The following is a 16,069-nucleotide window of genomic DNA, read 5'->3' as shown; positions in this document are numbered from 1 at the left end:
CATTTGTCTTCCCCTTTCTATCCAAAGTATCCTCTACCCAAACCCTACTAAATGAAAATGACAAGAAAAACAAGAGAGCAGCTTACCTGGTGAGTTTGATCGTTTTTCTGAATTCACTGGTAATTGGAGCCTTAAAGCCACCTTTCCTGAGCAAGGAGTCTATTGTCTGGATCTGATCCCAGTCTGAGGAGAAGAGATGCCACATTGAGGTCAGCATATAACCAAACAGGAGAGGGCATGCTCAAAAACAGCCAGTGTAGAGGACAAACTGGAGTCAATAAGTGGCCAAGTCTGTTGGCCAAAGGAAGCCCTGGGCACTGGCCCACATACCTGGAGTCCCTGTTATCTATCTCACTTACAGCTCAGTACAGACTCCAAGACACCAGATGATGGCCTCATTAGTCCCAGAATGGCTGTCCACAGATGGGCTGCTCCTGTGTCCTTTGTGTCCGGAGTTGCCCAAGGATAATTATGAAGAGCAAATATGGTCCCATTCAGACCAGCCAATGGGCCTCATGCTCATAATCAGGATTGCTCTGGGGGAAAGGGGGATTTTTTTTTTTTGCTCAAGCTAGTCTTAAGCTCCTGGGCTCAAGTGATGGGTCTGCCTCAGTCTCCTGAGCATCTGGGACTACAGCCTACACGACTGTGTCCAGCTAGGAGGGCAGAATTTAAATTCTAAAGCTTATACTTTTTTGGCGGTACTGGGGATGGAACCCAGGGGCATTCTACCTCCCAGCTACAACCCCAGCCCTATTTCTTACCCTTTATTTTGAAACAGGGTCTTAATGAGTTGCAAAGGGCCTCGCTAAATAGCTGAAACTGTCTACAAACTGTGATCCTCCTGTCTCAGCCTCCCAAATGCTAGGATTACAAGCATGCGCCACCATGCCAAGCAAGTTTATACCTTTTTTTTTTGGTGGTACTGGGGGTGGAACCCAGAGACTTTCTACGTCCGGGCTATACTCCCAGACTTTTTTTTTTTTATATTTTATTTGGAAACAGGGTCTTACTAAGTTGCTGAAAGCCTCATTAAGTAACTGAGCCTGGCTTCGAACCTGTGCGATCCTCCTGTCTCAGCCTCCCAAGCGCGGGGATTACAAGCGTGCACCACCACGCCCAGCGTTACCTTTTTTTTTTTTTTTTTTTGAGGTATTGGTGATGGAACAAAGGGGCATTCTACTCTGAGCTACACCCCCAACCCTATTTTTTATTCTTTATTTTGAAACAGGGCCTCACTGAGTTGTAAAGGGCCTAAGTAGTAGCTGAGGCTGTCTGCAAACCACAGTCCTCCTGTCTCAGCCTCCCAAATGCAGAGGTTACGAGCATGCACCACCATGCCCCAATGCTTATACTCTTTTGAAATGCCTTCCTTGAAGACATGTCTACTAATCCTGTTTCTATGACAGAGAACTGATCCTGTTTCTATGTCAGAGAACTGAGAGGAAGAAACTGCTTCCTTAGGAAGGATGAGAAAATTGTTCACACAGATATTGTTGAGTCTTTTTTTGTGGATCTGGGTGGTGGAACCCAGGGGCATTCTACCTCTGAGGTACAACCCCTGCCCTATTTTTTATTCTTTATTTTGAAACAGGGTCTCACTAAGTTGCGGAGGGCCTCATTAAGTAGCTGAGGCTGTCTGCAAACTGGGATCCCTCTGGTCTCAGCCTCCCAAATGCTGGGATTACAAGTGTGTGCTACCACGCCCGGCTTGTTGAATCATTTTTTCACCTATTTTTTGGTACAAGAAGCTGAACCCAGGAACTTTCTACCTCTGAGCTACACCTCCAGTTCTAGTTTATTGTTTTTATTCTTTATTTAGTACTAGGGATTGATCCTAGTAGCATTCTATCTACAAACAACATCCCAACCTGATTTTTTTTTTTTTTTTTGGTATTGGAGTTAAACCCAGAGGCATTCTATCGCCAAGATATATCCCCAGACCAATTGTACTTCTGATTAAAAACAGGGTCTCACTAAGTTCCCAAGAGCCTCGCTAAATTGCCGAGACTGGCCTCAAACACGCCATACTCCTATCTCAGCCTCCCAAGTACTGAGATTACAAGAGTGCACCACCGCACCTGGCAGCTTCTTGCATATTTTTAATATAAAAAACAAGTATATCAAGTTGAAAAAAACAAAAAGCGCACTAAATCACTTTATAAGATACCATCAGCTTTTTATTTTCCCAAACAATTTTATTGATTTACTGATACTGGAGATTGAACCCAAGAGCATGCTATATCTAACCTATACCCCCAGACTTAATATTTAATTCTGTTTATTTATTTACTTATTTATTTTTTGAGGTACTGGGGATAGAACCCAGGGGGATTCTACCTCCGAGCTACACCCCTATCCCTAATTTTTTTTTATTATTTTTATTTATTTATTTATTTATTTATTTATTTATTTATTTATTTATTTTGGTGGTACTGGGGGTGGAACCCAGAGGCTTTCTACCTCCGGGCTATACTCCCAGACCCATCTTATATTTTATTTGGAAACAGGGTCTCACTAAGTTGCTGAGAGCCTCACTAAGTAGCCGAGGCTGGCTTTGAACCTGCGCGATCCTCCTGTCTTAGCCTCCCAAGTGTGGGGATTACAAGCGTGTGCCACCACGCCTGGCTTATTCTTTATTTTTAAAACAGGGTCTCACTTAGTTGCGAAGGGCATAAGTAGCTGAAGCTGGCTGCGAACCATGATCTTCATGTCTCAGCCGCCTGAATGCTGGGATTACAAGTGTGTGTTACCATGCCTGGCTTATTTTGTTTATTGTTTATTTTTGTTGTACTGGGAATGGAACCCAGGGACATTCTACCTCCAAGCTATACCCCAGCCCTATTTTTTCTTCTTTATTTTTTACTTATTTATTTATTGAGAGTCTGGGGATGGAACCCAGGGGCATTCGAACACCAAGTTACACACCCTGCCCTGTTTTTCATTCTTTAGTTTGAAACCAGGTCTCTCTGAGTTGCAGAGGGCTTCACTAAGTAGCTGGGGCTGTCCGCAAACCGTGATCCTCCTGTCTCAGCCTCCCAAATGCTGGGGTTACAAGTGTGCGCCACCACACCTGGCTTCTTTATTTTGAAACAAATTCTCACTAAGTTGCAGAATGCCTCACTAAGTAGCTGAGGCTGTGCACAAGCCCGCAATCCTCCTGTCTCACCTCCAATGTACTGGATTACAAGCGTGTGCCACCACGGTCAGCTCTTAAATTTTTTATTTTAAAACAGAGTCTTAGCCAGCCATGGTGGTGCACGCTTGTAATCCAGTACGTGGGAGGCTGAGACAGGAGGATCATGGCTTTGTGGCCAGCCTCAGCTACTCAGTAAGGCCCTCTGCAATTTAGTGACACCCTATTTAAAAATAAAGAGTTAAAAATAGGACCGAGGGTGTAGCTCAGAGGTAGAATGTCCCTGGATCCAATCCCTGGCACCACAAAACAAAAACAAAATAAAAAACAAGCCAGGCGTAGTGGCGCATGCTTGTAATCCCTGCGCTTGGGAGGCTGAGACAGGAGGATTGCACAGGTTCCAAGCCAGCCTCAGCTACTTAGTGAGGCTCTCAGCAACTTAGTGAGACCCTGTTTCCAAATAAAATATAAAATAGGTCTAGGAGTATAGCCCGGAGCTAGAAAGGCCCTGGGTTCCACCCCCAGCACCACAAAACAAAAAAAACAAAAAACAAAAACAAAAACAAAAAAAAAAACAAAAACTGGGTCTTGCTCAATTACTGAGGGTCTTGCTAAATTGCTATGGCTGGCCTTGAACCTGCAATCCTTCTGTCTCATCCTCTCAAGTACTGGGATTACAGACATATGACATCACATCCAATACCCATTCTTTTTTTTTTTTTTTTTTTTGGCAGTACTGTAAATTGAACAGGGGCATTCTACCTCCGAAATACATACCCAGCCCTATTTTTTATTCTTTATTTGAAAACAGGGATGCCGTGCAGGTTTGAAGCCAGCCGCACTGGCTTAAGAGACCCTGTTTCCAAATAATAAAAAAGTATAAATAGGTCTGAGAGTGTAGAACCCCAGTACCACCAAAAACAACAAACAAACAAACAAACAAAAACAGAGCCTCACTAGGTTGCGTAGAGCCATGCAATTTAGGAGTAGCTCCTCCTGTCTCAGCCTCCCAAGAAGTTGGATTACAAGCATGTGCCACTACGCCCGGCTCCTACCCAACTTTTGTTTGTTTTTGTTTTTCGTGATACTGGGGTTCCTGGAAGCTCATCTACCTCCGGGCTACACTCCCAGACCTGATTTATAGGTTTTATTGGGAAACAGGGTCTCTTAAGCCAGCGCAGCTGGCTTTGAACCTGCGCGATACTCCTGTCTCCACCTCCCAAGCGCGGGGATTACAAAGGGCAAACCTTATCATTCACATTTCACTAAATAACACTTTTGGTGTGCCTTCTCATGGACAACTATGTTAGAATTATGACCTCTCTGAGGTGGCTAAAAGATTCTCTGTTTTTTTTTTTTTTTTTTTTTGCGGTACTAGGGATGGAACCCAGGGGCATTCTACCTCAGAGTTATACCCCCAGCCCCGATTTTTTTTTTAAAACGGGGACTGAGCTCAATGTTCTACCACTGAGCTACATCCCACACCCCCACCACTTTTTTTCTCTTTCAAAAAAGGGTTTGCAGCCAGGCGTGGTGGTACATGCCTGTAATGCCAGCTTTGGGAGGCTAAAACATGAGGATCGTAGTTCGTGGACAGCCCAGCAACTTAGTGATGTCCCTTACAACTAAGTGAGACCCTGTTTCAAAATAAAGAATAAAAAATAGGGCTGGAGGTGCCTCTTGGAGGTAGAATGCCTGTTGGATCCATCTCCAGTATCACAAAAGAAAAAAAGAAAGAAAGAAAAAGAAAAAGGATTTTGCTACATTGCCCAAGCTAGTCTCAAACTTGTGATTATTCTGTCTCAGTCTCCAAAGTACTGGGATTAAGTCATGGGTCACTACACCTAGATAAAGTTTCCTTTTATGCCATATTTACACTACTTTCAAAAAGGTTAAACAACCATAAGGGAAACCAACAAGACAATCACTTTCTACAGAATGAGTTCATTAATATACTTAACTGGGTATTTTTCTCTATTCCAGGTTCACACCCAACCAATATTGTGTTTCACATTTTATTTTCAAAAACAGACTAATTCCAAGAAAGAAAGAAAACTGAGTTACATATCACAGAAAGCACAAGCAACATTTAAAGGTATTTTTCTAGATACTTTTAAAGAGAAAACCTGGCCAACCCACTTCCTACCTTTAATGTTCCCATTTTAAGAAATCATTACTGAATTCTTTATTTATTTTACTGAGTTCTTTAAAAAAAAAAAGTAAGGAATACATTATGCCCTTTGACAAGTATAACATTTTAATGATACATGATCATAAGTTCAACGCCCACAGATATAAGCAACTTCCCTTTACAATAAAACTCTATAGTCTGTTCAGGTTGACTGCTGAAAATTTGCTATGATTACCACTATAACTTAAGAGGTAGAGCACTACCACTATTCACAGAAAGGAAGGATCTGAAGTGAGCAGGTGAGGAAGGGAAGTAGCCACCTTCTCCCAGCTCTTGATCTTTTGGGGAGTCTGTCCTTGTTCTACAGGAATTTGACACGCAACAAGAGGAAGAAAGGCATTTCTTTGTTGCAGCTGGACTGAAAGATAAAGATGACACTTGGCTCTCCTGCCTTTTAGCTGGCACAGCTATGCATGGTGCTGCTCACTAAATGCCCATTCATCCAACTCACCTTGTTCCTTAGCAACCTCAGGTAAGTATGTGGCTGTGCGTTTGACGCCTTTCTCGTTGATGAATTCAATTCGAATCCCATGGACCCCTACCTACAGATAAACAAAACCAAGTAAATGGCATTTCCTTATTCCAAAGGAACTTCAGTCACCCATATGTAAATGAACACAGTCCCCTGAACAGCTCGACACAACTGGGAAGTAGAACTTGCTTTCCATAACTAATTCTTTCAGGTACAGGCCAAAAAAGTCCACCTTTAGGACAAGGTCAAATGTGTAGTCACCTGAGAATATCAAGACTGAAAAAATAATTTTTTTTTTGCGCTACGGGGGATTGAACCCAGGGGCATTCTACGTCCAAGCTACACCCCCAGAACTATTCTTTTTACTCTTTATTTTGAAACAGAGTCTCACTAAGTTGCAGAGGGCCTCACTAAGTAGCTGAGGCTGTCTATGAACCTGCAATCCTCCTGTATCAGCCTCCCAAATACTGAGATTACAAGTGTTAGCCATCACAACTAGCTAGAAATAAATTCTTTAAATAGCTTACCCAATAATTTAAAACATTTTACCTTTAATCCTATCCCATTAAATAAAAATATTACAAGCTGGGCATGGTGGCGCATGCTTGTAATCCCAGCATTTGGGAGGCTGAGACCGGAGGACTGTGATTCACAGACAGCCTCAGCTACTTAGTGAGGCCCTCCGCAACTTAGTAAGACCCGGTTTCAAAATAAAGAATAAAAAATAGGGCTGGAGGTGCAGCTCAGAGTTAGAATGCCACAGGGTTCCATCCCCAGTAACACACACACACACACACACACACACACACACACACACACACACACACACACACACCCAAAAAGAAAACACCTTACAAGATTCTTTTAATCTTGGTTCATGATTCTTCATATATGCTTCCTAATAAAAGCTTTTCCTAGCCTGGCATGGTGATGAACACTTGTAATTCTAGCATTTGGGAGGCTGAGACAGGAGGACTGTGGTTCGCAGACAGCCTCAGCTACTTAGTGAGGCCATTTGCAACTCAGTGAGAACCGGTTTCAAAGTAAAGAATAAAAATATTGGGCGTGGTGACACACCTTTGTATTCCCAGCATTTGGGAGGCTGAGACAGGAAGATCGTGGTTCGAGGACAACCAAAGCTACTTACTGAGGCCCTCTGTAACTCATTAAGACCCCGTTTCAAAATAAAGAATAAAGCCAGGAGTGGTGGCACATGCTTGTAATCCCAGCATTCAAGAGGCTGCGGCCAGAGGATTGTGGTTTGCAGACAGCCTCAGCTACTTAGTGAGGCCCTCTGCAACTTAGTGAGACCGTTTCAAAAGTAAAGAATAAAAAAATAGAGCAGGGGGTGTAGCTTGGGGGTCGAATACCCCTGAATTCCATCCCCATATCCAAAAAAAAAAAAATAAAAAAAGAATAAAGCCAGGCATAGTGGCACAGGTTTGTAATCCCAGTATTTGGGAGGCTGAGACCGGAGGATGTGGTTTGTGAACATCCTCAGGTACTTAGTGAGGCTCTTTGCAACTCATTGAGACCCTGTTTCAAAAATAAAGAATAAAAAATAGGGCTGGGGGTGTAGCTCAGAAGTAGAATGCCCCTGGGTTCCATGCCCAATACCACAAAAAATGAAATAAAATAAAATAAAAATAGGGCTGGGGGTGTAGCTCAGAGATAGAATACCCCCCAGCTTCCATCTCCAGTACCAAAAAAACAAAAAAGAAACAAACAACAACAACAAAAAAACTTTTCCTTAAAGGCTTGCCAAGAGATATTTAGAATATTTTCAATTATCTCATTATTTCTCATTTATTTATTTATTTAGTAGTTGTAGGGATTGTATCAAGGGTCCTGCACACACTAGGCAAGAGCTCTACCACTGAGCTACAACCTTAGCTTTTTTCCTTTGTGGCACTAGGGATTGAACCCAGAGTCATTCTACCTCCAAATTATACCCCCAGTCCTATTTTATTTGTATTTATCTATTTAATGTTTTGTAGAACTGGGGATTGAATCCAGGGGCATTCTACCTCTGAGCTACACCTCCATCCCCCCCCCCCCCTTTTTGGCAGTACTTGGGATGGAACCCAGGGGCATTCTACGTCTGAGCTACAGCCCCTGCCCTATTTTTTATTCTTTATTTTGAAAAAAAGGGTTTCACTGAGTTGCAAAGGGCCTCACTAAGTAGCTGAGGCTGTCTACGAACTGGGATCCTCCTGTCTCAGCCTCCCAAGCGCTGGGATTACAAGCGTGTGCCACCACACCCAGCTTCCAGCGCTATTTTTTATTCTTTATTTTAAATAGGGTCTCACAAACCAAGTGTGGTGGCACACATTTAGTACTTGGGCAGCTGAGACAGGTGGATCCCAGGTTCCTTGGCCAGACTCAACAACTTGTGAGGGCCTTCATAACTAAGTGAAAACCTTTTTCAAAATAAAGAATAAAACAGAGCTGGGCGTGTGTGTGTGTTTTTTTTTTTTTTTTTTTTTTTTTTTTTAAATTTTGGTGGTACTGGGGGTGGAACCCAGAGGCTTTCTACCTCCGGGCTCTACTCCCAGACCTTTTTTATATTTTATTTGGAAACAGGGTCTCACTAAGTTGCTGAAAGCCTCACTAAGTAGCTGAGGCTTGCTTCGAACCTGTGCAATTCTCCTGTCTCAGCCTCCCAAGCGCAGGGATTACAAGCATGCGCCACCACGCCCGGCTTCATTTTTTTACTTAAAAAAAAATTTTTTTGCAGGTCTAGGGATAAGACCCGGGGCATTCAACCTCCGAACTACACCCACTGCCCTATATTTTATTTTATTTTATTTTTTTTACGGGTCTGGGGATGGAACCCAGGGGCATTCGACCTCCAAGCTATACCCCCTGCCCTATTTTTTATTCTTTATTTTGAAACAGGGTCTCATTGAGTTGCAGAGGGCCTCACTAAGTAGCTGAGGCTGTCCTTGAACCAAGATCCTCCAGTTTCAGCCTCCCAAAATCTGGGATTACAAGCGTGTGCCACCACACCTGGCTTTCATCTTTTTATTTTTGAAACAGGGTCTCACGGAATTTCAAAGGGCCTTGCTAAGTAGCTGTGGCTGTTTAAGAATTGCAATCCTCTGGTCTTTGTCTCCCGAATGCTAGGATTACAAGTGTGTGCCACCATGCCCAGCTTATTTTTCTATTCTTTATTTTGAAACAGGGTTTCATGAGTTGCAAAGAACCTCACTAAGTAGCTGAGGCTGGCCTTGAAAGGCGTTCTTCCTGTCTCAGCCTCCCGAATGCTGGGATTACAAGCGTGCACCACCATGCTCAGCTCCCAGCCCTTTTTTCCAGGGGCATTCTACCTCCAAGCTACACCCCAAAGCCCTATTTTTTTTTTTTTTTTTGGTGGTACTGGGGTTCCTGGAAGCCCTTTTACCTCCGGGATACACTCCCAGGCCTATTTTTTTTTTTTAATTTGGAAACAGGGTCTCTTAAGCCAGCAAGGCTGGCTCCGAACCAGCGCGATCCTCCTGTCTCAGCCTCCCAAGCACGGGGATTACAAGCATGCGCCACCACGCCCGGCTCCAAGCCCTATTTTTTATTCTTTATTTTGAAACAGGGTCTCACTGAGTTGCAAAGGGGCTCACTAAGTAGATGAGGCTGTCTGCAAACCCAAACCACTATCCTCCTATCCCAGCCTCCCAAATCCTGAGATTACAAGTGTGTGCCACCACACAAGGCTCCCTAGCTACATCCCTAGCCTGATTTTTTTTTAATTTCTTACTTGCAAACAGGGTCTCCCTAGATTGCTGAGCCTCTCTAAATTGCAAAGGTTGGCTTTGAACCTGCAATCCTGTCTCAGTCTCCCAAGTACTGTTATTACAAGTGTGCACCAGCATGCCTGGTCTATGCCTGGCTATTTTTTTTTTTTTTAAATAGTGCTGGGGATTGAACCCAGGGGCATTCTACCTCCAAGCTACACCCCCACCGTTTTTATTATTATTTTTTGACAGTACTGGGGATGAAACCCAGGGGTATTCTACCTTTGAGCTACACCTCCAGCCCTATTTTTTATTTTTTATTTGGAAACAGGGTCTCACTAAGTTGTTGGGGGCCTAAGTAGCGGAGGCTGGCTGGGAATCACGATCCTCCTGTTTCAGCCTTCCAAGTACTGGGATTACAAGCAAGTGCCACCATGCCGGGTCCTGGATATTACTTATTAGACATGGCTGAATAGAGTGTACTGGGAAGAAATGGAAAACTAAAGACTTTACATTTGTATTTCTTCCTACTCATAGTGGAGCAGCACCTTTTCTGTCATAGGAGTCTACTGTCTACAACTGGCTCCACACTCAGCATTCACATTTTCAGGGTGGCCCTCTCTCAATGAAGGAGATACATTACCATGTACTAACCCGAACCCAAATGCAACGAGAGACGCAGAGTTCCAAATGCAGCTGTTCTCACCTCCCAGTCCAGGTAATCACTGGCATCCTCAAAGTTAGTAAGGAGGGAGACAGAGCAGAAAAGTTTAGGCAGCTCCTCTCGGGTCAGGGGGGGAAATCGGCTGTCCTTAAGTGCACTGGAGGGGGACAGAAAACATAAGTGAGGCTGCTCCAAAGTCAGGAGCCAACATCACACGCCACAGAGCCCCACACAGTTATGAGTACTGAGATATGCAGAGAGCAACTACCACTATCAACAATGATATGTGTGTTTACTGGAGACTAAACCAAGATGCACGCTACCTTTTTTTGTGGTACTGGGGATAAAACCCAGGGGCATTCTACCTCCGAACAATATCCCCAGCCCTATTTCTTGTTCTTTATTTTAAAACAGGGTCTCACTGAGTTGCAAAGGGCCTCACTAAGTAGCTAAAGTTATCCACAAGCCATGATCTTCGTTTCTTAGCCTCCCAAATGCTGAAATTACAAGGGTGCACCACCATGCCCAACTTCTTTTATTCTTATTCTGAAATATGGTCTTGCTAAATTGCTGAGGCTAGCCACAAAGTTTGCAATTCTCCCGTCTGAGCCTCCCAAGTACTGGGATTACAGGTATATGCCACTGCATCTGGTAACATTAATGTGTTAGTATTAGCTGGCACCATTAACTGTCTACAGAGGAAATGACAAAGTCACTCACCAGATTAAATCCTGGCATTTCCTGAAGGAATACTCAAAATGGATCATTTAGAAGCAAGGCAGTCTTTCTTTCTTTCTTTCATGGGTCTGGGGATGGAACCCAGGAGCATTCTACCTTTGAGCTACACCCCCCGCCCTATTTTTTATTCTTTATTTTGAAATAGGGTCCCATTAAGTTGCAGAGGGCCTTACTAAGTAGCTGAGGCTGTCAGCGAACCGCCATCCTCCAGTCTCAGCCTCCCGAGCTGGGATTACAAGCGTGCGCCACCACGCCCAGCCACAGCAGTTTCTGACCCTAGCCAATTTATGAACATCTCTTAATGCCTGGTGCCATTACCTGGTTAACGTGTATTCCCTGAGTCCTGAATGAAGATTCATGGCTGAGAAGGTCCCGATGCAGCCACGAAGCCGCTTGTCCCGCCCTGTCTTCCAGGTCACAAAGAGCGGACTAAAAAATCAAGCACAAAACAATCTCCAGACCCAAATTAATCATAGATAATATTCTTACTCATTTTAGTCACTGTGCAATGGATTTTTTCCTTTTTGTGGTACTAAAGCTTGAACCCAGGGGCACTGTGCCTCTGAGCTACAACCCCAGCCCTATTTTTTCATTTTGAAACAGGGCCTCACTACATTGCTGAGGCTGGCCTTAAACCTGCAGTCCTGTGTCTCAGCCTCCCAAGTACTGAGGTTGCAGGTTGTGCATTACCACACCCGTCTCCAGATGGATTTTCTAAATTGCCAGACACCTAAAGAACTATGCCTTTCTTGAAGTTGCTCCAGCCAACATGGCCTGCAAAGCCTTCCTCTGCTCCACACTGATGCTTCAGATCACGACATTGCAGCTTGGGGTATTTTTCTTCCCTAAGATTCAACTTTCTCTTCTAAAAGTGTGTGCGCGCGCACGTGTGTGTGTGTGTGTGTGTGTGTGTGCGCGCGCAGGCACACAGGGCAGGCATGATGACACATGCTTGAGACTGGAGGATCGCGGTTGGCGGACAATCTCAGCAACTTAGCGAGGCCCTTCACAACTCAGTGAGACCCTGTTTCTAAAAATAAAAAGACTAAGCCGGGCATGGTGGCGCACACTTGTAATCCCTGTGCTTGGGAGGCAGACAGGAGAATCGCGCAGGTTCGAAGCCAGCCACATGTGCTGGCTTAAGAGACCCTGTTTCCAAATTAAAAAGTATAAAAAATAGGTCTGAGAGTGTAGTCTGGAGGTAGAATGGTTTCCAGGAACCCCAGTACCACCAAAAAGTTAAAAAATTAAAAAAAAAAATAAAAAGACTAAAACATAGGGCTGGGGGTGTAGCTTGGAAATAGAATGCCCCTGGTTAGCACTTCCAGTACCACAAAAAAAAAAAAAAAAAAAAAAAAAAAGATTTTAAAAAGTCTGTGTGTGTACATGCACCATGCACGCATGTGAATGTGTTTTACCAGACACATTTACCAGTTATATCCCCAGCACTTTTTTGTTTTGAAACAAGATCTTACCAGGTTACTAAGTGCCTTACTATGCTGCTCAGGCTCTCCTTGAACCTGTGATCCTGTCCTGGCCCCAAGAACTAGGATTACTGTGGTGTGCCACCACACCCAGCTTCCTCACTTTTACTCTATATTTATGAGTAGCCATGTTGTGACAATACATCTCTCCCATATATCCTACCCCCCCACCCATGTCTGCAAGTATTTTCTACAAGCTTACAATTTTCCCCCATAATTATCACTGCCCCCGACTACAAATATTTCCTACTCATAAATTTTCAGAAAATAAATACAATGCCTTCTCAAGGAAGCTTTTTGTTAACAGTTGCCATTTGTATACCTAGACCAAAGTTATAATTCATTAAGGTATCATCAAATTGGTGGTAACAAATTTTTTAGAAAGAAGTTCACAAAAAGCTGTCCCATCTTCCTGAGATACCTCCATGCTCCTAACACTTTTTTAGTTCCTGCAGGTCTGGGGATGGAACCCAGGGGCATTTGACCTCTAAACTATACCCCCTGCCCTATCTGTTATTCTTTATTTTGAAACTGGGACTCACTAAGTTGCAAAGGGCCTAAGTAGCTGAAGCTGTCCAAAAACCATGATCCTCCGGTCTCAGCCTCCCAAATGCTGGGATTACAAGCGTGCGCCACCATGCCCAGCTCCTAAACTCTTAACTCTTAGATTCTTTAAGTTTGTGTGGTACTGGGGCTTGAAAAAAAAAAAAAATATATATATATATATATATATATATATATTTTTTTTTTTTTTGCGGGTCTGGGGATGGAACCCAGGGGCATTTGACCTCCGAGCTACACCCCCTGCCCAATTTTTTATTCTTTATTTTGAAACAGGGTCTCACTGAGTTGCAGAGGGCCTCACTAAGTAGCTGAGGCTGTCTGCAAACCACGATCCTCCAGGTCTCAGCCTCCCGAATGCTGGGATTACAAGTGTGCGCCACCACGCCTGGCTTATATATATATTTTTTATGTGTAAATAAAAATACATTTTTGTAGTACTGGGGATTGAAACCAGGAGTATTCTACCTTGGAGCTACACCCCCAGCCCTATTTTTTTAAATTTTGAAATGGGGTCTTACTGAGTTGCAAAGGGCCTAAATAGCTGAGGCTGTCCGCAAACCATGATCCTGCTGGTTCAGCCTCCCAAATGCTGGGATTACAAGCCTGTGTCACTATGCCCTGCTTATTTTTTATATTTTGAAACAAGGTAAATTGTCGAGGGCCTCACTAAGTTGCTAAAGCTGGCCTCAAAAATGTGAGCCTTCTCTCTCGGCCTCCTAAATAATAGGATTACAGGTGTGAGACACCATACCCAGCTTATTTTGGTGGTACTGGGAATTGAACCCAAGGGCATTCTACCTCCAAACTACACCCCTGAAGACGACGACGACGACGACGACGACGACGACTACTACTACTATTATTATTACGGGTCTGGGGATAGAACCCGGAGGCATTCAACCTCCGAGCTACACCCCCTGCCCTATTTTTTTATTCTTTATTTTGAAACAGGGTCTCACTAAATTGTGGAGGGCCTCACTCACGAATGCTGGGATTACAAACCGATTACAAGTGTGTGCCACCATGCTTATTTTTTTATTTTGAAACAGTGTTTCACTAAGTTGCAGAGGCTGGCTTCAAACCTATGATCCTTCAGTCTCAGACTCCCAAGTACTAAGATTGGGCCACATTAATTTACATTCTTGAGTTAATCTTTTTTTGTTTTTGCTGGTTTGAGGGTTGAACCCAGGGGCATTCGATCTCTGAGCTACACCACCTACCCTATTTTTTTATTCTTTATTTTGAAACAGGGCCTCACTAAGTTATGAAGTGCTTCACTAAGTAGTTGAGGCTGTCCACGAACCATGATCCTTTGGTCTCAGCCTCCCAAACGCTGGGATTACAAGCATGCACCACCATGCCCGGCTTAAGTTAATCACTTCTTAAAGGCAACTTGAAAGTTTAAAGTTATCTTTCATATTCAAAGCTATCTTCTTTGATCCTGGCTACAAAGGCTCCTAGCAGCTCTCTCCCCTATCCAATGTTTCCTTGCAATAAAGCACTTAGTACTTGCACTGTACCAGCCAAAGTTATTATCCCCAAACCTACACAAAGACCCAAGACCTCTACTACCCACAGGATAAAAACACAAAGCCTAAAGCCCTTAATACTCCAACCTAGATCCTGCCCACGAGGCTGCCACCCACTCTTCAAACCCAAGTCTCTTTCCTATACAGGACAGCTGACCTCAACCAAGAGCACAGTCTCTACCTGTTGGGAGTTTTCTTTTCTTTTCTTTTTTGGTGGTACTGGGGTTCCTGGAAACCCTTCTATTTCTGGACTACACTCCCAGACCTATTTTTATATTTTCATTTGGAAACAGGGTCTCTTAAGCCAATGAGACTGGCTTCGAACCTGCACACACAATCCTCCTGTCTCAGCCTCCCAAGTGCAGGGATTACAAGAGTGAGTCACCACGCCCAGTGGGAGTTTTCTTTTTTATGTGTTTGTGCTTTTATTGGTGCATCATAGTCTCACATCATAATGGGAGTTTACTAATCAGTCTTCCATGAAAGACTTCCCTGAAATTGCTATGCTGACTTTTCTTCATATTATCTCACCTCAGACACAAACAAGGGTAAACTTCTCCTCTACAATCTGGCTGTGTGTGACTTGTCAACTCAATGAGAAGTCTCCCAAGGGCAAGACTTTTTTCTTTATACCCCTAGCCCCTTGCTCAGAGATCTATACAGTCTCAGCATGACATCAAAGATTGAGAAATATGTCTGGTGTAGTGGCGCATGCCTGTAATCCTAGTACTTGGAAGGAGACCAAGAGGATCGCTGAGGGTTCGATGGCAGCCTCAGCCAGTGTTAAGGCTCTTATCAATCTAGTGAGACCCTGTTTTAAAAAGAAAAGAAAAAAAAAGCCAGGTGTGGTGGCGCACGCTTGTAATCCCAGCATACAGGAGGCTGAGACCAGAGGATAACAGTTCACAGACAGCCTCAGCTACTTAGTGAGGTCCTTCACAACTCAGTGAGACCCTGTTTCAAAAATAAAAAGAATTTAAAAAATAGGGTTGGGGGTGTGCTCTTGAGGTAGAATGCCCGTGGGTTCCATCCCCGGTACAGGGGGGTAAAAAAAAAAAAAATCAAGGAATGACCTTAATGTTTTTGGAACAAGGTTTTAAACCCAGAGGCAATCTACCTCCACCATACATTCCCAGCCTGACTTCATTTATTTGGAAATAGGATCTCACTACGTTTTTAAGAGCCTTGCTAAATTGCAGAGGCTGGCTTTGAACCTGTGATCCTACTGTCTAAGCCTCCCAAGAACTGGGATCACAAGCATGGCCTGGTACTGAGGATTGAACTCAGGGGCATTCTACCCCTGAGCTACATCCAATCCTATGAGGGCCTCAATAGGTTGATGAGAGTCTGACTACTTGCTGAGGCTGTCCTCGAACCTGTAATCCTACTGTCTCAGCCTCTCTCTCAGCCTTGGAGTAAAAATGGTCAAGCTAAAGCTGACCTTCCATATTTGGGGGGGAGGGGGTGTCAGTGGCCCTGTGAGTTTACCAGGGGGCTGCCACGAAACACAGTGGAGGTAACCCTTGTTAAGAGTACCAGCTCTCTAGCCAGGCATGGTGGTGC

General features: G+C 43.8%; 1 protein-coding gene across 2 annotated transcripts in view; it reads right to left on the bottom strand.

Moving 5' to 3' along the window:
• AMMECR1L (AMMECR1 like) overlaps positions 1–16,069 on the bottom strand; it is a gene marked incomplete at both ends in the record, with an annotated part of 36,541 nt that overhangs the window by 1,705 nt on the left and 18,767 nt on the right. The window contains 4 exons of one of the 2 annotated variants that reach the window (XM_080690216.1): positions 87–183; positions 5,779–5,869; positions 10,234–10,348; positions 11,248–11,358. In XM_080690216.1, coding sequence (XP_080546342.1) covers positions 87–183; positions 5,779–5,869; positions 10,234–10,348; positions 11,248–11,358 — 414 coding nt within the window. The remainder of the gene's footprint in view (positions 1–86; positions 184–5,778; positions 5,870–10,233; positions 10,349–11,247; positions 11,359–16,069) is intronic. The other variant, XM_080690215.1, reaches the window with a different exon arrangement.

Source organism: Muscardinus avellanarius, assembly GCF_963383645.1.
Source record: "Muscardinus avellanarius genome assembly, chromosome: 2".
NCBI lineage: Eukaryota > Metazoa > Chordata > Mammalia > Rodentia > Gliridae > Muscardinus > Muscardinus avellanarius.
The sequence above is the reverse complement of the archived record's forward strand: the minus strand, read 5'-3'. Positions and strand labels throughout refer to the sequence as shown.